Source organism: Drosophila takahashii, chromosome 3R (genome assembly GCF_030179915.1).
Source record: "Drosophila takahashii strain IR98-3 E-12201 chromosome 3R, DtakHiC1v2, whole genome shotgun sequence".
NCBI lineage: Eukaryota > Metazoa > Arthropoda > Insecta > Diptera > Drosophilidae > Drosophila > Drosophila takahashii.
In genome coordinates this window covers 39,036,059-39,056,097 of record NC_091681.1, presented here as the reverse complement: position 1 = coordinate 39,056,097, position 20,039 = coordinate 39,036,059, and the positions used below count along the sequence as shown (strand labels likewise).

At 39.9% G+C, this 20,039-nt stretch overlaps 5 protein-coding genes across 8 annotated transcripts; 1 reads left to right on the top strand and 4 right to left on the bottom strand.

Annotated features, from left to right (window-relative positions):
• The first annotated feature begins 341 nt into the window (after positions 1-341).
• On the top strand, positions 342-1,978 carry LOC108057058 (uncharacterized). The gene is made up of 2 exons (XM_017141137.3): positions 342-903; positions 1,101-1,978. Exons 1-2 carry the CDS (start codon positions 384-386, stop codon positions 1,769-1,771), a joined length of 1,191 nt encoding a protein of 396 aa, XP_016996626.3. The 5' UTR covers positions 342-383; the 3' UTR covers positions 1,772-1,978.
• Positions 1,979-2,054: 76 nt separating this feature from the next.
• Positions 2,055-3,897, bottom strand: LOC123002359 (sodium-coupled monocarboxylate transporter 2-like). The gene is made up of 6 exons (XM_070216606.1): positions 3,859-3,897; positions 3,525-3,799; positions 3,213-3,462; positions 2,762-3,142; positions 2,534-2,703; positions 2,055-2,475 (listed from the first exon to the last, which is right to left on the bottom strand). The coding sequence occupies exons 1-6, from the start codon at positions 3,895-3,897 to the stop codon at positions 2,232-2,234; spliced, it is 1,359 nt and encodes a 452-aa protein (XP_070072707.1). The 3' UTR covers positions 2,055-2,231.
• Positions 3,898-4,096: 199 nt separating this feature from the next.
• LOC108057079 (sodium-coupled monocarboxylate transporter 1-like) lies at positions 4,097-19,212 on the bottom strand. 4 transcript variants are annotated; one of them, XM_044395470.2, is made up of 11 exons: positions 19,086-19,212; positions 18,002-18,672; positions 15,579-15,738; positions 6,025-6,090; positions 5,918-5,969; positions 5,784-5,851; positions 5,559-5,713; positions 5,254-5,503; positions 4,751-5,131; positions 4,517-4,686; positions 4,097-4,443 (listed from the first exon to the last, which is right to left on the bottom strand). In XM_044395470.2, the coding sequence occupies exons 2-11, from the start codon at positions 18,550-18,552 to the stop codon at positions 4,164-4,166; spliced, it is 2,133 nt and encodes a 710-aa protein (XP_044251405.2). In that variant the 5' UTR covers positions 18,553-18,672; positions 19,086-19,212; the 3' UTR covers positions 4,097-4,163. The 4 variants fall into 4 exon arrangements, with proteins under 4 accessions (XP_044251405.2, XP_070072887.1, XP_070072889.1 ...); XM_070216786.1 differs by lacking the exons at positions 4,097-4,443; positions 4,517-4,686; positions 4,751-5,131; ... (3 more) ...; positions 5,918-5,969; positions 6,025-6,090 and adding exons at positions 8,538-8,823; positions 8,883-9,073; positions 9,133-9,516; ... (2 more) ...; positions 14,848-14,899; positions 14,997-15,062; XM_070216787.1 differs by lacking the exons at positions 4,097-4,443; positions 4,517-4,686; positions 4,751-5,131; ... (3 more) ...; positions 5,918-5,969; positions 6,025-6,090 and adding exons at positions 12,670-13,110; positions 13,174-13,340; positions 13,396-13,779; ... (2 more) ...; positions 14,848-14,899; positions 14,997-15,062.
• Positions 6,215-8,449, bottom strand: LOC108057081 (sodium-coupled monocarboxylate transporter 1-like). Its single transcript, XM_017141194.3, has 8 exons — positions 8,308-8,449; positions 8,202-8,253; positions 7,875-7,942; positions 7,656-7,810; positions 7,346-7,595; positions 6,802-7,182; positions 6,560-6,732; positions 6,215-6,504 (listed from the first exon to the last, which is right to left on the bottom strand). Exons 2-8 carry the CDS (start codon positions 8,251-8,253, stop codon positions 6,261-6,263), a joined length of 1,323 nt encoding a protein of 440 aa, XP_016996683.3. The 5' UTR covers positions 8,308-8,449; the 3' UTR covers positions 6,215-6,260.
• LOC138913685 (sodium-coupled monocarboxylate transporter 1-like) lies at positions 10,837-11,402 on the bottom strand. Its single transcript, XM_070217926.1, has 2 exons — positions 11,185-11,402; positions 10,837-11,120 (listed from the first exon to the last, which is right to left on the bottom strand). The coding sequence occupies exons 1-2, from the start codon at positions 11,400-11,402 to the stop codon at positions 10,886-10,888; spliced, it is 453 nt and encodes a 150-aa protein (XP_070074027.1). The 3' UTR covers positions 10,837-10,885.
• Positions 19,213-20,039: the final 827 nt, after the last annotated feature.

Genomic DNA, 20,039 nt, shown 5'->3' with positions numbered 1-20,039 from the left:
GCAATTTATTTTGCCATGGTTTTTTTAATGCAAGCTGAAAGCATGTAAAATGGAATAAAATAAATAAAATTATACAAATAAAAGAGGCACATTTATTAGTTGCAAACCCATTTTCAATTTATTTTTCAAAATGGAATAAAATAAATAAAATTATGCAAATAAAAGAGGCACATTTATTAGTTGCAAACCCATTTTCAAAATATATTTTTCGTTTCAAAATTATTATCTAAAAAAATTTTTAAGTTGCGAAAGTCAAAGCTTATTGACTATAATATAAGCACCAGATATTAACTCCCAAAATAAGTCACAAGAAGATATCATTAAAAAAATTTAAACCATCAGTTTTAGATCGATCTACAGTTTAAAAATTCGTCAAAAAAGTCATGTTTCCAAATTACTGCTTTACAAAATCGGCCAGACAGTCGGGCTACGATGTTATAAGAAGGGGCTATCACGCCAGGGGGGGTTTACCGCGCAGCAGTGGTCAAAGATCGGAAAACCGCAACTTCAGCGATTCACCTAGGAAGATTACAAAGCGCCAGAGAAATTCTTCCAAGTCCAGCTCATCGCGCGCCAAGGTTTCGTCTTCCAAGAGTGTGGGATTCCGATTGACACCAAGGATTTGTTCGAGCAAAAGGGATAACCGTGAACCAGGTGGCGACGATCCCCAGAAGGATAAAATGTCCTCCGAATCCATCAACGATCCCAATCGCGATCTACAGGAATCCTTCGCCGATTTCTTTAGCATCATTCACGATAATGTTTTGGAATCGGTTCAGGAGGCAGTGCAGCGAATGGTGAGCAATTGCTTTAAAGAGTCCCTGACCAAAATGGAGCGACTGTCCAAGGAGCTGCAAAACCAGGAGGCAATGCTCAACAAAATCTATCGCGATGTTACCAACAGTAAGTATTGAAATGGAAAGTTTAGGTTTTTTAGCTTGAAGAAATTGTATAGTCAACATGGTTCATTTTAAAAGAGGAACTTTGTCGGGATATTATTAAAAAATACCTTTTTAAGTTTAAGTTAAAAAGATTAATCATCTCTTCACGAAACTCTTCACTTTCAATATACCAATTATGACTTTACCTCTGCTCTCTAGAAATTACCGCCCAGAGTGAAACGAACCTGAACCAATTCAAGTTCGTTACCCAAATGCTCATCGACAACCAAACGGTGCACTACAGGGCACTCAATCAGGCGAAGGCGAACAGGCAGCAAAGGAAAGAGGAGCGGGTTGCGGAGAAGGAGCGGAAGTTGGAGCGGGAACGGAAGCGGAAGTGCGCCTGCAAGGAGGTGCAGAATGAACGCAGTCCATGCAGAAATCGATGCAGAAGTTCCAGTGTGGATCTCACTCCAAAAAAGAGGAGTTCCGGTGGGGAAGCCAAGGAATCCACGCCAAGAGGACCACAACATCAATTGTGCCAACAGCAGGCGCCTCTGGTGTATCACATGTGCCAGTCCTGTACGGATCAGGAATCCATGGCCAGGAAACAGGAGTCATCGAAGAGAATATCCCGCTCATCATCAAGGCATATAAATACCCCTATTCTGCCAAGGCGATCCACTTCCTACAGCATGCCAGATCTCTGCGGACGCACTTCGTCCCTTTCCAGGCGTTGCACTCCCACACGAAATCTTTCGCGGGTCTCCAAGAGCTGTTTAAACCGATCCTTTAACAACAGACAAGATCAGATTGTCTGCCTTCCGGCCATGACTTATCCGCCCTACGTACGCAACATTCCAATTCCCCGGCGAAAGTTACATAAATAAATATAATATTTTATCCAGCCATAGATAAAAGAATCTGCTGTGGCATCCAGTTGCACTGCTTGGATAAGGAATCCCGCAGTTTGAGAGTCCTTTTCATGTTTTGCAACTGACTGGCTTAGCAGACAAATCAAGAATACTATTGTATTTTTAAAAATTATGCCTAGCAGTTTTAGCAGAAATTAAAAATAAATTCAAGCTTTTTACAACCATTTTTAATTGGAATAAAGATTTTTATTTATTTAGAGCATAACCCAATACACAAGCCTCATTAGATTAAATATAATTAAAAGGAACAAAATAATTCAATGATTTATACCCAAAGGGTTTATAAAATATTAAGACAAATGAAGAAATTAAAATATAAGTTGATGTATGAATAGATTCACACAGATCAATAGGAACAAAGTGGTTAAGCATGAGAAAAGCTTATTTAAAAATGGTAACAATCCATTATAGCTGCTTAATCGGAACTTTCGCTGAGCTTTGGAACATCCACCTTCTTGAGCTCCACAGTTTCGTAGTAATTGTTCTTTCGCAGGTAGCGCTGAACAAAGGGAGACAATAGATTCTCGTCCACATCCTTGATATTCTGACGTCCAAAAACAAAAGTGGCCAAGTTAGAAAGGATAATTGTTAGCAGGGCTCCCAACATAGCATATAAAAGGAATGACATGTGATATATAGAAGTGCCCTGGTGAGGCTCGCTGAAGGAAAATATTGTTGATTAATAAAAATACTGTAATACTATCAAGGCAAACTTACTATTCCGAAGTGGAGTTGAGGTAGCGACTCATATCGAAATCGTATTCACAATTCTCCACCGAAACGGGCAATTTGGTGTGTCGGAATGAACCGGTAATATTGGCAATTTGAGCATTAACCGCTATCCAGGCCATGGTGGCAAAAGAACAAATGCTGCCCACAAAAACGCACTGCAAGAGAATATTATTTATCTATGTTGCATGTGCCAACACAATTTTGTATACCAACCTTTTCGCCCACCCAAGGCATCAGCATTCCCACGGTAAAAATGCCCAACATCGGTCCATATAAACTCGACTGGAGCGTTGCCGACAGCTGCAGCACCATGCCCAGTTTCTCCACCACATAGACCATGAAAATGGAGCTAATGCCGAAGGTCACCACCACTACTCTCATGGTCAGAGCCACGTGGCTCTCCTTCATCGATTTGCCCATTCGTGGTTTTACAAAGTCCTCCAGGATTACGGCGGCCAGGGAGTTAAGGAGTGTTGATAAAGAGCTCAGGGCAGCACTAAAAACGGCAGACACAAAAAGACCTGGCAGTCCAGGAACAACTCCCAAAACACGCATCACCAGCAGAGGAACCAACTGATCTCGACGTCCAGCAAGCTAAAGGAAAATAGCGGAAATAAATAATAATAGTTAAGTAATAAAAAACTAATCAATATTTTTTACTTACTCCTGTAGACATGGGATCGCAGTCATAATAGGTGGCATAGCAAACCAATCCCACATAGACGCATCCCATATAGAGCATGGTAAGTCCAATGGAGAAGGTAAACAGCGTTTGTTTGATGGCTTTCAATGAAGGCAAAGACATGAATCTCTGAACGGTGGCCTGATTGATCGAGGTGCTCTGCAGCTTAAAGAAAGTTCCACCCACAAAAACAGAGAAAACACTCAGACGAACTGTGGGATCCATAGTCCATCTGGTATAAAAAAGAAAATCCATTAAGATACAATACAAAGTGTTTAAAAATTGTCCACTTACTCGGGGGTATTTAGGCGTCCACCTTCTTGATTAATACGCCACACATTTCCTAGGCCACCCAAATCCAAGGTTCCTTTAATCATAATCACGATGAGGGATCCATACATAATAACACTCTGAACGACATCCGTGTAGACCACGCCCTTAATTCCGCCCACGCAGGTGTAGAATGTACAGATTATGACCACAATGGGTGTGATGGTGTGGATTCCAATTCCTGACACTTGATTGAAGGTTAAAGCTGGGACATAGACAGCAATGGGAAGCCATATTATCTGAAAAAATAAGTAATATATTTAATAAGAAATCTTTTATGTAATCATTCAAAACTCACCGCCTTCAAAACAAACAGGCTAGCTCCAAACAAACGCATTCGCCGGCTAAAACGTCTCTCAAAATACTGAAAGAGTGAGTGTGTATAAGTAAGGATTCGTCAAGAATCGTTGATCATATAGGACAGTCCCAGTTTGATGGCTGATTAAAAAAAGGTTAGCTAAAAAATATCAAGCTTAAGCATTCGGTTAAGTTAAGGGGTACAAAACATTTGCTAAAAACTAAAAAAAACTACAATGTTTTTGGGTTTTTGGCATACACGGTAAATATATTTAAGGGATTAAAGTAGACATATTATAATTATCCCTATGACTTTTCGGATTGCTCGAGCTTTGGCTGCGTTTCCGATTCGTGGAGTGTAAATTCGGATTTTTCATCACTATCACTGGCCACACTCTTGTATTTGCCATACCAGAATTTTCTTAGCACTGGACTAATGAGTTCGGGGTCGACCACTCGGGGATCTTGGCGACCAAAGTAGAGAGTGGCCAACAGAGATCCGAGTACAGTACCCACCGAACCTACGGCGGTGTACCACAAAAACGAGATCTCATGTATGCCATGACTAGAGGACTCCATCGGTGTTCTGTATTAAAAGAGGAAAAAATCTAATTAAAAATATTTTCGAGATAGTTTTACTACTTGGAACAATTACATACGCCGTGGTGGTGGCATTCCAATTATCTGGGAGATCAAAGGTATAGTCACAATCCTCCACGGAAACGGGTTTTGCTGGGAAGGTCAGTGCTCCTGTGAAAATGGCAATCTGAGCTCGAACCACAATGTAGGCTGTAAAACTGGAGGCACACGAGATGCCCGTGAGAAGGCTCTAAAAACATAGATAATAAATTTTCTTAGGAATAATTCTTATAAGAAACCTCTAAAAATCAAACCTCTGTTTTAACAAAGGGCAGTAGCATGCCCACACTGAAGGCTCCCAGGAGAGGACCACAAGTTATTGCCGCCACTGTGGAGGATAGCTGCATAACTAGTCCAAGTCTTTGGACAATTGGAACACTGGCCATCGAGATCAGGCCAAAGCAGATAACCACGCCCCTCAACAAATAGGCTGTTTGTCGTTCGGTTAGGGGCTTTTTCCTATAGGGTTCCACAAAGTCCGTGAGAATCACACCGGAAAGGGCATTCAGTGCCGTCGAAAGGGAACTTAGGGCGGCACTGAAAACTCCAGCCACAAATAGACCAACCAATCCGGGAATATGACCCACATTCTTAACCACATACAGAGGGATAACTTGATCCTTGGCACGAGCTAACTGTAATGATATTTAATAAATTACATTAAAATTAATAAAAACATTAAAATTTATTATTATAAATATAAGATATGTTTGTAGGGATATATTTATTTTGCTTTAACTTATTTTATAGTACTTACCCCCGTTGTAATGGGATCGCAATGATAGAACTCAGCAAAAGCCAGCATTCCAATATAAACGCACATCAGCATGACCATCATAAAGCCAATTAGGGATAGGATCAAAGCCTTCTTAACATCTTTGTTATTGGGCAAAGTAAGATAACGTTGAACTATGGCCTGATTAATGCCATTAGCTTGCAATTTGAACAAGGCACCACCAACGAATAAAGCAAACACACCCATTCTCGCAGTGGGATCAAAAGTCATGCTGAAATTAAATAATTTAATTTTAAATATTTAAAAATTATGTTATAATAACTCACTCTGGGCCCACTAAACGATCGTACTGACGATTGTGCTCTAAAACAACGCTCAAGCCACCCAAGTCCAAAGTTCCTTTTATGATTACAATGATCATGGATCCAACCATTACAATGCCTTGAATGACATCCGTCCAAACAACGCCCTTAATTCCTCCCTAAAAAATTATCATAAAGATCGTTTTATAATTTATATAGAAATATTATATCTTTCTACTAAATACTCACCACACTGGTGTACAAAATACAGATAAAACTGGTTAGGGGTACTATCTTGTTCACACTTATTCCAGAAACTAGTCAAGAAATATAAAAATTAAATTTAAAATAAAATATATAGTGATGGTATGGGATGTACTTACCTTGATTTAGAGTCAAGGCCGGAACATAAATGCAGATGGGTTGCCACAAAATCTAGGGAAAATAATCTCTTAAAGAAATTCCATTATTCATTCAATATTTAACTTACATTCATCACCACAAAGAGGCAGGATCCAAAGATGCGAACCCGTCGATCGAAACGCCTTTCAAAGTACTAAGAAAAACGAAATCAAACAGAAACAAGAACAACTTTTTTATAGGATGCATGGATATTTACAAGATGCTTTGGATAAATGAAACATGCTAGGAAACACACACGAAAAACTAAATAAAAAACGTTTAAAGTTTCAACAGAACAAAAAGTACATATTTTATTGACAAAGTTTAGGAAGCACTTTGGGTCTCATTCTCGGCTTTCTTCTTAAAGAGATCCTGCATATTAACCGCCTGGTAGTTCTTTTTTGGTAGAAAACGTCGCATACAGGGCGTTATCAAGGCGGGATCCATTTTATTGAGATCCTCCCAGCCGAAAATAAAGCCAGCTAGCACGGAGACTACAGTACAAATCACACCACCCAAACCTGTATACCAAAGGAAGGATAAATGGTAGAGGTTCCTTTCCGAGGGTCTAAAAAATGGTATAGATTTAATTAAAAATCTGATCTAAGGTTTCCCATACTTACCTGTACCCGTGGATGGTCTCATGAACTGTTTGGTTATCGAAAGCATAATCACAGCCACCCACTGAAACGGGTAGTTTGGGATAACGAATATCTCCATTCATTTGAGCCAATTGTGCTTTGATACATATCCAGGATAGCACCAAAAAGGATACCAAGCTTCCCACAAGAACGCTCTAATTTTGTAAATTAATAAAAGTTTATATTTCTTATTAAAATAAAATAAAACTGTTTTATTAACTCACCTTTCCCTTAACCCATGGCAGGCCCACACCCATGCAGTAAATCCCCAAAAGAGGACCCATCGAAACTGCTGCTGTGCTGGTGGCCAGTGGAACCACTTGACCCAACTTCTCCACAATGTTCACCATTCCCAGGCACGAGAATCCACAAACAACCACAATGGCCCGCAACCAAAAAGCCGTCTCCCTTTCGGTCATGGGTTTTTTCAGCAAGGGTCTTACGATATCCTGGGTAATCACACAGGCCAGGGAATTGAGACCCGTGGAAAGGGAGCTCAGGGCAGCACTGAAAACTCCAGACACAAAGAGTCCTGGTAATCCAGGTAAGGAACCAAGAGTTCGCATCATTAGCAGAGAAGGCAGTTGATCGACGGCAGTAGCTAGCTGAAATAAATATAAGAAAATTATTATTAATAAAGGAAAATTAAGCTTATAATGAAGGTTATTTAAATTAAAATAAAATAGCTTATAAAATATTTTTTGAAAATGTTTAAAATATATTATTTCAGAAATGAAATTATTATTATTCTCTGAATATTTCAATTACCTTAGTACTAATTGGATCGCAATCGTGGTAAACCGCATAGGATACCAATCCCATATAACTGCAGCAGCTGAGGAGGAATATCAAGAGAAGGGTAAAAACCAGCATACACCTCTTGGCATGTTCGTAACTTGGCAGTGAGAGGAATCGCTGAATGGACACCTGGTTGACATCCGAGGACTGAATCTTATGCAGAGTGCCGCCCAAAATCACAGACAACATGGAAAGTCGCACCGTGGGATCCATTGTCCACCTGTCGGTTTTTAGAATAGCCACACATTTACTGGCAAAATTAATCATCACTTGAACTTACTCTGGTGAATTAAGACGTCCGCCATCTTCATTTCGCTGCAGAACCACGCCCAGTCCGCCCACATCGAAGGTGCCCTTAATGCAAACAGCCAAAATGGATCCAAACATCACAAAGCTCTGAATGACATCTGTCCAGATGACGGCCTTCAGACCGCCCTGAAATGAACGAAATTATTAAGCTGGCCAACAAGTTGGTAGCCGAATTTAATTAACGCCTCACCACACACGTGTAGAAAGTGCAGATAGTGCACACAATGGGCGTAATTACATGGATGCCAGTTCCAGTCACTGAAAGATGGTAATAGACAACAATAAGAAGGAATATTTGCATGCCAACACTCAGAAAAAATCATACCTATCAATTATAATAATTATTTTAATTATAATTTTTAAGAAAATTTGGTATTTGGTCTTTTTAAAGTTAAAATAATAAAAATGTCCATTCATAGATAGTAATTAAAAAGTGTTAAAGCTTGAATTTCTCCGAGTGCATTCACAGGCCAACTGTTAATGGAATTTGTTATGCATAATCCAAAATCAAACTCACCCTGATTATAGGTGATGGCCGGTACATAGAGCGCCACAGGAAGCCACAGCATCTGAGAAAAGGAAATGTTAATAGATAAAGTAAATTTAATAGATTGTATACTCACCGTTCCAACAATGAAGAGGATGGAACCCAAATTGCGTATGCCAGCACCATAGCGCAATTGAAAGTACTAAAGGTTTAAATGATTTTCTTTGGTTAGATATTAAATATTTCAAGGAAAACAATACTTGGTAAGAATTTAGTTTCATGCTAAGCAAAAATATGAAGATGCTAGGGATTAGTTTTTTACATTCCTGGGCAAGCAATCCTAACTTAACTGAAAGAAACTTGAAGTGCTGCTTAAGAGTATATTTTATTGACAAGTACATGGCAAGAAATTACTTTCTACGACTTCTCATTGAAACTTTTCAAAGTGTTCTCGTCGAGTTTTACGCTGGAATAGGTGGATTTCTGGAAACCGCGAATTACTGGCGATAGTAACTCAATATCGACATCTTCGGCCTTATTGCGACCAAAGATGAAGCCAGCCAAATGGGCGGTTGTCACGCCCACTGTGGCACCCATAACGCTATAGAACATAAAGGAGATGTGGTACAGCTGCTGGGCAAAACTGAGCGATCTGTGGAAATAACCCTTAAGAGTTAGTGATTATAGTTCGCAATATCTAGAGGAACTTACCCAGATTCTTGGGTAATGAAACTGGTGGCATTGGCAGGAGTCAATAAATCTCGATCGAATTCGTAATCACAGCCTTCTACGCTAACTGGTTTGCTCTCAAACTGCATTTCTCCGGAGTTAATGGCCAATTGGGCCGATAAGCACAACCAGCCCATGAAGAAGAACGAGGCCAGAGATCCCACTATCGCGCTCTTGAAGGAAATAATACAATAATACAAGAAATGTATTTTTAGGGATAAAAAACACCTACTTTTGAGTTGATGCTTGGGCACAGCAGGCCCATAACGAAAAGACCCAAAAGCGGACCCTGGACCACCGATCCCACGGTCATGGAAAGTTGCATCACATGGGAACCCATTTGTTCTACCACAAAGACCAAAGCCACACTAACGACTCCAATAAGCACCGTACAGACTCGCATGGTGACGGCTGTCTGGTGTTCCGTAAGCGGTTTCCTCATCAAGGGTCTAATGTAGTCCTCCAGGAAAACAGCGGCCAGGGAATTCATGCCCGTAGACAGCGAACTCAGGGCGGCACTAAACACTCCGGCCACAAACATGCCAGGAACTCCGGGAAATGAGCTCATGGATTGCACTACCAAAAGGGGAACCAACTGATCCTTGGCCACTGCCAACTGAAAATAGTTTAAAAGTTAGTACCGATTTTAAAAGAATTTATAGATAGATTAAATTAAAAATTTATAAAATGTTTTAATAAAATAAACAAGTAAATTCTCGCCCACCTTTGTGGTCAAAGGATCACAGTCGTAGTAAGTTGCCGATAGCAAAAGTCCATTGTAGAGACAGATGGCCATCAGAGCAACCAATCCGAAAATGAAGAGGAACGAGCACTGCGCCATCTCCTTGATTCCGGGTAGAGATAGGTAACGCTGGGTGATAATTTGATTGCAGCCCAAATTGTACGAGTTGTGGGCCAAGTTGCCCACCATCATTGCGAACATGGACATTCGCACCTTGGGATCAAGGGTCAATCTGTTGCGAAAATGTTTAAGATTATGAATTGTGAACAGGAGAGCCCATGTACCCCACATCCTGGCAGGATTACTTCCCAGCCATGTGTGGTACGTTCTTTTTTCACCCACTCAGGCCACTCCAGTCGTCCGCTGTCGAAATTCCGCTGAATAACCACGCCCAGTCCGCCCAAATCCATGGTGCCCTTGATGATGACGAAGAAAATCGCTCCCACCATAATAACCGTTTGGATCACATCTGTCCAGACAACGGCCTTCAGCCCACCGGCAGTTGTGTAGAATATGCAGACGAGGCACACGATTGGCGTGATGACATGGATATTTATTCCAGTAACTGGAAAAGTGCACAAAAGTCAACACGTGGCGCTCGCCTTTAAAAGTTAGGGCCTTTAAAAGTTAGGAAAATAATGCTTAAAGATGCAGAAAAGTAGCTCCAAAGTTCACTCAAAAAAGAATCGCTCTTGATTACTTACAAATTTTGATTACTTCTCTGCTTCTGTTTTTGTCAATCAAAAATTTAAATTAATAAATGTCAAAAATTAAGAATGAATACATGTATAAATTGTCAAGAACCCGTGAAAAATGATATTAAAATATGATTACTATATAAATACTTAAAATGTATATCTAAAATAGTAGATTGATGTAAGAGAAAAATTAAATTTGTAATAAATAAGAAAATATAAATCAAAAAATATTTTATTTTTAAGTACACAAAAGCAAAAAATCGTGCTTATAAAATGTTAGTAACAGGCAGCTTTTGAAAGAACTAGTAGGTACACTTAAAATGGATTTTTCTATTGTGATTTTGTTTTAAGAGAAAAATTAGATTTTTAATAAATAAGAAAATATAAATCAAAAAAATTTTATTTTTAAGTACACAAAAACAAAAAAACTTGCTTAAAAAATGTTAGTAACAGGCAGCTTTTGAAAGAACTAGTACGTACACTTAAAATGGAAAAAATGCAAATAAGTGCAATAAGGGAAACACAATTAAAATTGTACTATTTTTTTAAGATTTCTCATCGGAACTCCTAGCAGAGTTCTCATTCAGGTTAACGCTGGAGTATTTGGTCTTCTGGAATCTTCGTATGCAGGGCGAGAGCAACTCGTCTTCAATGTCTCCTGCTTTATTTCGGCCAAATACAAAGCCGGCCAGATGTCCTACAATCACACCCACTGTTCCCCCCATGACCGTGTAGAACAAGAAGGATATGTGGTAAAGCTGCTCGGCGAAACTGAGGGACCTGTAGGATTAGGCTCAGATGATGAGAAGGGCACGGATAGTTGGGGAGATTCCAGGAAACTTACGGAGGTTCTGCATTAAGAAGGGTGGCATTGGCAGGGGTCGCCAGGGAGCGGTCGAACTCATAATCACAGCCTTCGATGCTGACTGGCTTTTCGGGGGAATAAATTTCCCCGGAGTTTATGGCGATTTGGGCCGAAATACTAAGCCAGCCCATAAAGAAGAAGGCAACAAGGGATCCCGTAATAGCGCTCTTGAACGAAATAATAATTTCTTTAAACATTCTTCCCAATGATTTTTCAAAAAAACTTTCGAAAGTGCCACCCTAAATATAATATATTTGGCCGCCCATTTTTTAAAAATTAAGATCGCATTTTCAAAAGTTATTTTTCTCGATTAAGGAACACTAACTTTGGAGTTGATACTTGGGCACAGCAGACCCATCGTAAAGAGACCAAGAAGCGGGCCCTGAACCACTGATCCAATGGTAATGCCCAGCTGCAAAACGTGAGAGCTCATCCGCTCGACCACGAAAACCAGGGCCACACTGACGACTCCAATGATCACCGTACAAACTCGCATGGTGACAGCCGTCTGGTGTTCCGTAAGGGGCTTCTTCACCAAGGGCTTTATGTAGTCCTCCAGGAAAACAGCGGAGAGGGAATTCATACCCGTGGAGAGGGAACTAAGGGCGGCACTAAACACTCCGGCCACAAAAAGTCCGGGAATTCCGGGAAAGGCGCTCATGGATTGCACTACGAGCAGGGGAACCAGCTGATCCTTGGCCACTGCCAACTGGAATTGATTTCTGAATTATAAACGTATCATAACATGGATAATATTCCCGCACCTTTGTGGTCAATGGATCGCAGTCGTAGTAAGTTGCGAAGAGCAGAAGGCCATTGTACAAACAAAGTGCAAACAAAAGAGTTAATCCAGCGATGAAAAGGAAGGAAGTGTGTGCCATCTGTTTTACACCAGGAAGGGACATATACCGCTGGGTCATCATTTGATTGCAGCCGAATTGGTAGGTATTGTGGCCAACATAGCCCACCATCAAGGCAAACATGGACATGCGAACTTTGGGATCGAATGTGAATCTGTTTTCAAAATACTTTCATAAATTAAGGCTAGTACTTTGCAATAGTTGTCACCCACTCAGGCCATTCGATTCGTCCGCTGTCGAAATTCCTCTGAATAACCACGCCCACTCCGCCCACGTCGAGGGTGCCCTTGATGATAACAAAGATAACCGCTCCTATCATTATGACGGTTTGGATCACATCTGTCCAAACAACCGCCTTTAAGCCACCGGCAGTTGTGTAGAATATGCAGACCAGGCACACGATGGGCGTGATAACATGGATATTTATTCCAGTTACTGGAAGAGTACACAAGGTAATTCTGAAGCTTCATATTTTTACAAAGAGAACTTTATAAATTAAAGTTACTTTAAAAAAAACGTTAGTAAAGAAATTAACAGTTCCTACTCAGGCTTAAATGCGTGTTTTAATTGTCAAGAACCCACATCAATAATATGAAAAACTTGTTAGTTATTTAAAGTAATTATATTACTGCATATGAATGTTAGTAATGTTTAATATTATAATATTATTCGCTTGAAAAGTCAGTGTGATTAAGTACACAAAAGACGAAAAAGGTAAGGCTAAGGTATATGTGAAATAAACTTAAACTTCTGATAAGTAAAAGCTGGTAGTAGGGAAATAATTTGATAAGATATTAAAAGGTCAGTAAAGATTTTTTTATGGTTTCTTGTCGTTTATGATTTCTCTTTCTGGTTAACGCTGGAGTATTTGGGTTTCTGGAATTTTCGTATACAGGGCGAGAGCAACTCATCTGCTACATCACCAGCTTTATTTCGGCCAAATACAAAGCCAGCCAGATGTCCTGCAATCACACCCACTGTGCACCCCATAATTGTGTAGAACATGAAGGATATGTAGTGGATCTGCTCGGCGAAACTGAGGGAACTGTAGGATTAGGCTTGGATGATGAGAACGGTTCGGTGGTTGGGGAGATTCAAGGAAACTTACGGAAGTTCTGCATTAAGAAGGGTGGCATTTGCGGGGGTCATCAGGGAACGGTCGAACTCATAGTCACAGCCTTCGATGCTGACTGGCTTTGGTACGGAATGGGATTTCCCAGAAAAACTAAGCCAGGCATTGAAGGAGAACGAAACAAGGGATCCGGTAATGGCACTCTTGAACGACTTTATAATTTATAATAGATATTCAAAAGTTATTTTTCTAACTAACTTTTGAATTGATGCTTGGGCAAAACAGGCCCATGCAAAAGAGACCAAAAAGTGGACCCTCTACGACTGAGCCAATTGTAATGAGAAGCTCCATTACATGGGAACCCATCCTTTCGACCACGAAGACCAGAGCCACACCCAGGACGCCAGTGATCACCGTACAAACTCTCAAGGTGACAGCCGTCTGGTGTTCCGTAAGGGGCTTCTTTGCCAAGGGCTTTATGTAATCCTCCAGGAGAACAGCGGAGAGGGAATTCATGCCCGTGGATAGGGAACTTAGGGCAGCACTAAACACTCCGGCTATAAACAATCCGGAGAGACCGGGAAAAGAGCTCATGGATTGCACTACGAGCAGGGGAACCAACTGATCCTTGGCCGCTGCCAACTGTAATTCATTTCTCAATTACAAAACATATCATAAATCAGATAATATTGCCCCACCTTAGTGGTTAATGGATCGCAGTCGTAGTAAGTTGCGTACAATAGGAGTCCGTTGTACAAACATAGGGAATACAAAAGAGTTAATCCGGCGATAAAAAGGAAAGATGTTTGGGCCATTTGTTTTACACCGGGAAGGCTCATGTATCGCTGGGTTGTCCTCTGATCGCAGCCAAACAAAAAGGTATATTGGCCAACACTGCCCACCATCAAAGCCAGCATGGACATGCGAACTTTGGGATCGAAAGTAAATCTGTTTAGGAAATATTCATTCAATATTCATGATGAGCAGACAAGAACTACGGCCTTCTAATAATTGTCACCCACTCAGGCCATTCGATTCGTTCGCCGTAGAAATTCCTCTGAATAACCACCCCCAGTCCGCCCACGTCGAAGGTGCCCTTAATGATCACAAAGATGACCGCTCCTATCATTACGATGGTTTGGATAACATCTGTCCAGACAACGGCCTTTAGCCCACCGGCAGTTGTGTAGAAGATGCAGACGAGTCCAACAATTGGAGTGATGATATGAATGTTAATGCCAGTAACTGCAAAGTGAAAAAAATGAAACCATGACTTCAAAAAAAATGAAAATATGATTATAAGTCTTAAAAATAAAATAAAATGTACTTGAACATGTGATAAATTTAAAAAAAAGGCAGTCAATAATTGGCATAAGTAAAGGTTCTTGACAATAAAGTTAAACCCTGACTACAAAAAAACTAAAACATGATTATAAATCTTACAAAATATTTACAAATATGGAAAATGAAAGGTTAAATAATGTTCTAGAGGAGTATATACTTTAGACGTTTTATATTATACATACAAAAATGTACTTGAATATGTGATAAATTTACAAAAAATTTAGTAAATAATTGGCATATGTGAAGGTTCTTGACAATAAAGTGGTTTATAAAAGCTTTAAATGATTTTGAAATTTTGAATTTACTTAATTGGGAAATCTTTTAAAAATGTTTATCCTAGTACTTTATGAGTAGGGGTTTTCTTACCTTGATTAAAGGCCAAGGCTGGGACATAGATGACAATAGGCAGCCAGATAAGCTAAGGAAAAACGCGTTAGTAGGCATTTAAATTGGTTTATGAATATTCCTTTAGGACTTGAATGTTTTCTTTTCACTAAATACCAGATTATACTTACATTTGCGCCCGTGAAGAAGGCAGAGCCCAGCAGACGAACCGATTTGTTAAAGCGCAACTCGAAGTACTGCAAATATTTTTTTCCAATGGTTTGTTTTTTTTGGTTTTGGTTAACACACAAAAAGGATGGCCCACACATACACCCCCTGAGTACAAGTGTGTGTGTGTGTGTGTGGGGCAACGCGACGCATACATAATCGACTATTACTCATACGACATGTGGCCAGGCAGCCACTTATAAACTACGACTATCCGTATGCCAACTGGTACAATTGGTATTGTATTGTTCGAGCAGAGCATTGTGCGCCAAAATCTATGTATGTCTGGCATGCAAATAAACTGGCATTGAAAGAATTCTTACAGCTGACTGCACTTTTTTTTCCCAATGGAACGTGTACTCCCTGCTCGTTGTCTTGTCTTTGATTTTACCTTTAGCTTTACTTACACATTAACATGCCATCGAATATCAAAAGAATCCAAAATCGTACACTCAAAAACATAGAATTAATGCGTAACATGCAGTAGACCAATAGGTAAACACATACATTCTCCTCTCTCTAGAATTGGACAACGTTCTGCTTACCTCATAGGTGGATGTCAGCTGGAGGTTGCAGAAGACGGGCAGGAAGATGTACCACGAAATCGCTCCCGAGATGGCCAGAGTCACCAGGATGAAGGCGTACTGCGTTCCATACACATAAATCTCCGTCGAGGTTCCCAGCAGCGAAATTCCAGACACGAAGCTAAAAGTGTAATGCAAGAAATTAGTTCACGCTAATTACGTCTGAAGCTTAAAGTTCAGCAACGCTAATTGCCAACCGATTGATCAGGATCTATTTTTGCCCTGCCAAAAGTTTACATCATTTTTTTTTTCAACTTTTGCCATCGCACAAAGTCAACTTTGGAGGAAATTTTTAATTCAATTAAGTTTGGGCCACTCAAGTTGTTGGTCAAAGTTATTACGAAGGTGGGCGCCATTTTGGGAAATAAATTTAAGGTAATCGATTGGATATTGCTAAAGAAATTATTACACTGCTGTGACTTAAAAAAAATTATTTTTATGCTTTTATGGACTGTTTAAGAAACTATTTTTTATAGGCATTTTAGTCTCCTTAAAATTCATTTTCCATTTGTTAGGGTATTATTTCACATTATTAAGTAAAAGAAAAATATTTGTAATATAAAAAATTTTAAAAGCATTATAAACCTCATAAAAATAATGTCCATTATTAAATAATAAGAAATAATTACACAAAAAAAATTGTATTTATTTTTTACATGTATTTAGATCTTAAAGTAAACTGAACATATAGCCGCGCAGAATAAAATCCAGAACGTTTTGAACAATCCTAAAATAAATCCAATTCGCAAAAAACGATGTCTAGTCGCATTTTTGCGAAGAAAACTTTTCCTGTGCCCTGCATTTCGTAATCAGATTTTAATGATTAATGTCCATAACAATCATCATTTCAATTTTGGTCGCAAAACAAATGAATTGCCACCGCGGACACAGAAAGTTGATGGCCGAGAGAAAAATGCCATTAAAAGTTGATAACAAGCGGCGTTAAAGTATGCAGACACACACACACACAACAAAACAATTTGTTTAAAAAAATGGAAAATAACTGCAAGGAACAAAGGACATTTTGTAGGAAAAAAAAATACAGAAAAAAGTGATGGCATGTAATTGTAATTCAAAGCACGTTGGCTGAATTTGTTGCAAAAAGCAAACGACAACAAATAGAATGCCATAACAATAAAAGGCTCACGAAACAATTGTCAGCGGGCGAGGCAAATGACCAAGAGCGCCAGGATTTCTTGGCCAGGATTCCGGGGAAACGGGTCCTGTCGGCCTGGTCATTAATGCGGCAACGACAACACGGCTAAGACAAAGGATCCAGCACCTAGAACCGCACCCTTCGAAAGGTGCTTGACCAAAACGTGTCAAATACAAAGTCCCATCGCCCATCTCCTCGAAAAAAGCAAGGTCACTCGGCTGAACACCGAAAAGAAAAAGTAATTTGGGCAAATTATTTGAGTTTGCGGCCGTTCGCAAGTTTAAATAACTTCAATCTGGCTTAGGGACACCAGTGGCCAGCTAAGTTGTATTTATATATGAGCCAGATATATTTACTTGCAAAGTTCCGCAAGCCATTTGAATATCACCCATCACCCATATTATAAACGCTTGACCCTGACAATGAATATTGTTTACGCAATGTGCCCAGTCTTCTTGTCTTGTGTCGGAAACTTTTAAATAAAACGCTACACTGTTTGCCCTCGCCAAACAATTCGCCAGACAATGCTGGACTGGGTCAGATAATCTCCTTATTTTATTTTATTTCGCCTAGATTACGTATACGCACGTTTGGCCGATTGGCCGCCGAAATAAAGCGGAATGTCTGAAAATATATATTATTTGATTGATTTGCCGGGCTTAGGCTAAGCCCATTACGATAATTTGTGCAAATATTAGCCGCATTCAAGTGAATGCATCGCATTCAATTTTTCGGGGATTATCCCAGCTTAAAGCGGGCTGAACAATAAATTTTCCCCATTTCCTGACCCGCCACTTTTCCACTTAGGACCCTCGTCCTCCTCCTCGGCCATGTCAAAAGTAATTAAGCAGGTATGCACTGAAAAAAATTATGTATAGAATTTATTTGTATTTTATATTTTGTGAAAATGTATTTGGAGAACTTGAAACTGAACTAAAAGCCAATTAATGCTTACTAAAAAGAAAAAGTATTCAAGTTCTGAGTCACTAAAAATTAAAAAAATATTCTAATCATTAAGCGTAATAATAAAAATATTAAAATATTAAATATTTTAACTGAAACCTATGTAATGGTTCAAAAATCACTATTTCTTTTTGACAAAATAAAAATAACCAATAAATCATCTAGTCTTGTTTCCAGTGCACATCCTGTTGGCTAGCCAGGAAAAAATGCGCAGGGCCAATTTAGCATTTGCATATATATAGTAGTTGGCGAAACTGTAACTCACCTGGCCACCAGAGACAGCGCGACCGGAAACACTTTCATTTGGCGTCCGCCCACCAGGTAGTCCAACGCCTCCGAGCCCCGCCTCTCCTCGACGCCCGCCGCCCCGCCGCCATCCTTTTGGGACAACTTCTTTTGCTTCTTCTGCTTCTTTTCGATAAAGCCGAAATAGAAGCCGATAACGGCACAGACCGCCAACATGGCGATGAAGACCAAGTAATCAACAATGCCGAAATGCTGCAGGGCCTGGCTCAAATCCTTCACGCTGAGTTTCTGCTCGGCATCCTCCAAGGCTGGGGATAATGATTGACTGGGAGTGGGCGTTGGGGTGGGCGTGGTCGTGGTGGAGGAGAAAGTGGTGGTAGAAGTAGAAGTTGTGGGTGTGGATGAGGAAGTGGCGCCAGTTGTGCTAGCGGAGACCGCACTGCTAATTACGGCCACTGTCTTGGCAATCGCATTGGCCACCGTTGTGGTGGTTTTGGCCACCACAGAATCCTCCACAGGGGGGGAGTTAGCCCCCACCCCTAACGCCACGGGATCGGCAGTGGTTGACATTATTTCCGGGAGGACCGCAAGTTGCTTTTATGTAGTTTATTTTTATTGACTTCCAGCCGCGTCGCTTTAATGCGTTCGACTTTGATTACTTTTGCATTTAGTTTAACACACGCACTCGCACTGTGAATTGAATTCGATTTTGTATTAAGTACTTTGGAGTAGTTTCCAATAGGAAAGGGTTTCTTCGACCAGGGATAAATTTAACTCATATTAAATGCGATTTTAAGCTTTAAACATTTTTCTTGCAGATTTAAATATTTATTTTAATTTATGTTGCATTAACTATCTTCTTGATAAAACAAAATTTAAAAGCCTTGAAGCTTGAGGTTGATCTCTACAAATAACTGGTTTAAGAAAAACATTTATGAAAAAAAATTAAACACAGCTGGATCAAGATCAATGCATATACAGAAACCCTTGACTTTTCAAATCAAAATACTTTGTAAAAGGCGATAGCAAAATATTTTGATTTTAAATCCAAACACTCTTAAGTAGATTAATTAATATAAATTGGTCTTTTATTAAACACGCACGTTCTCAAGATCCTTGAGTTTCGGTTTCAGGATAATTTGATTCGATTTGTTGGCGAGCACACACAAGTGTATGGTCCGAATCTCCACCGAGCACTGAACCTATTTGCCGCCGCGAGCTGCGTTAGAGATCTCCGGAGATCCGAGTTCTGAAATCAGATCTTATCCAAGTCCGGGCGACAAAGCATCAGCATCACCGATCGTAATTCACGCAAATCTTGTAAGAGTGTGGGCAGAGGCTTTGTGTAAAGCTTTATCGCCTAAATTGCCCAGGGGCATGTCGGATCTGGATAGATAAGTCCGCCTATAAGTCCACACCCCCCATTCAGGGTGTGAGTAGTATATGGATAGTGTGTATGGTATCTTTGTCTAGCTTCAAGATCTCTGGCAGATAGTAAATTACTTTCCTTGTACGCGGACGTGTCGCGTCTGTGCTTTTATTGCACAGGGGAGGTTCTAAATAAAATGCATATCCCTCGCGCAATTCCCATATATTTTTTGAATATCTTTTTTTACAACTTCAAAAAGGGGTACATTTCCATGATAATACGTGGCCGTCTCTCTAAGGTTCTGACTCAAACGAGTGGCTACTGGTTTTGAGATAATGAATTGAATAGTGATGCGGACTGGCTGTAGAGGTAAAAAGGTAACCAGGCAGTGGAGTGTGGGCCAAGTCATTGTGTTTACCGTTGATAAGACAGGAATACTTAATATTTAACAAAACGAACTCAGTCAAGGGTAAGACGTGACGTATGCGTGATGTACACGGGCCTATAATTAAGTTCGAAATGCACAGGTCAGGCCTCAATTTCGCCATTGTGAGACATTTCATTTCATAGAAATTCGATTTTTGCTAATTTATAGTTACCCTGCAGGAAACGGAATCAGTTTTGGACTATTAAAATACTAGTTGGGTCAAGAAGGTTAACTAGTTCAAGTTATGTCCATTTCCTTGTA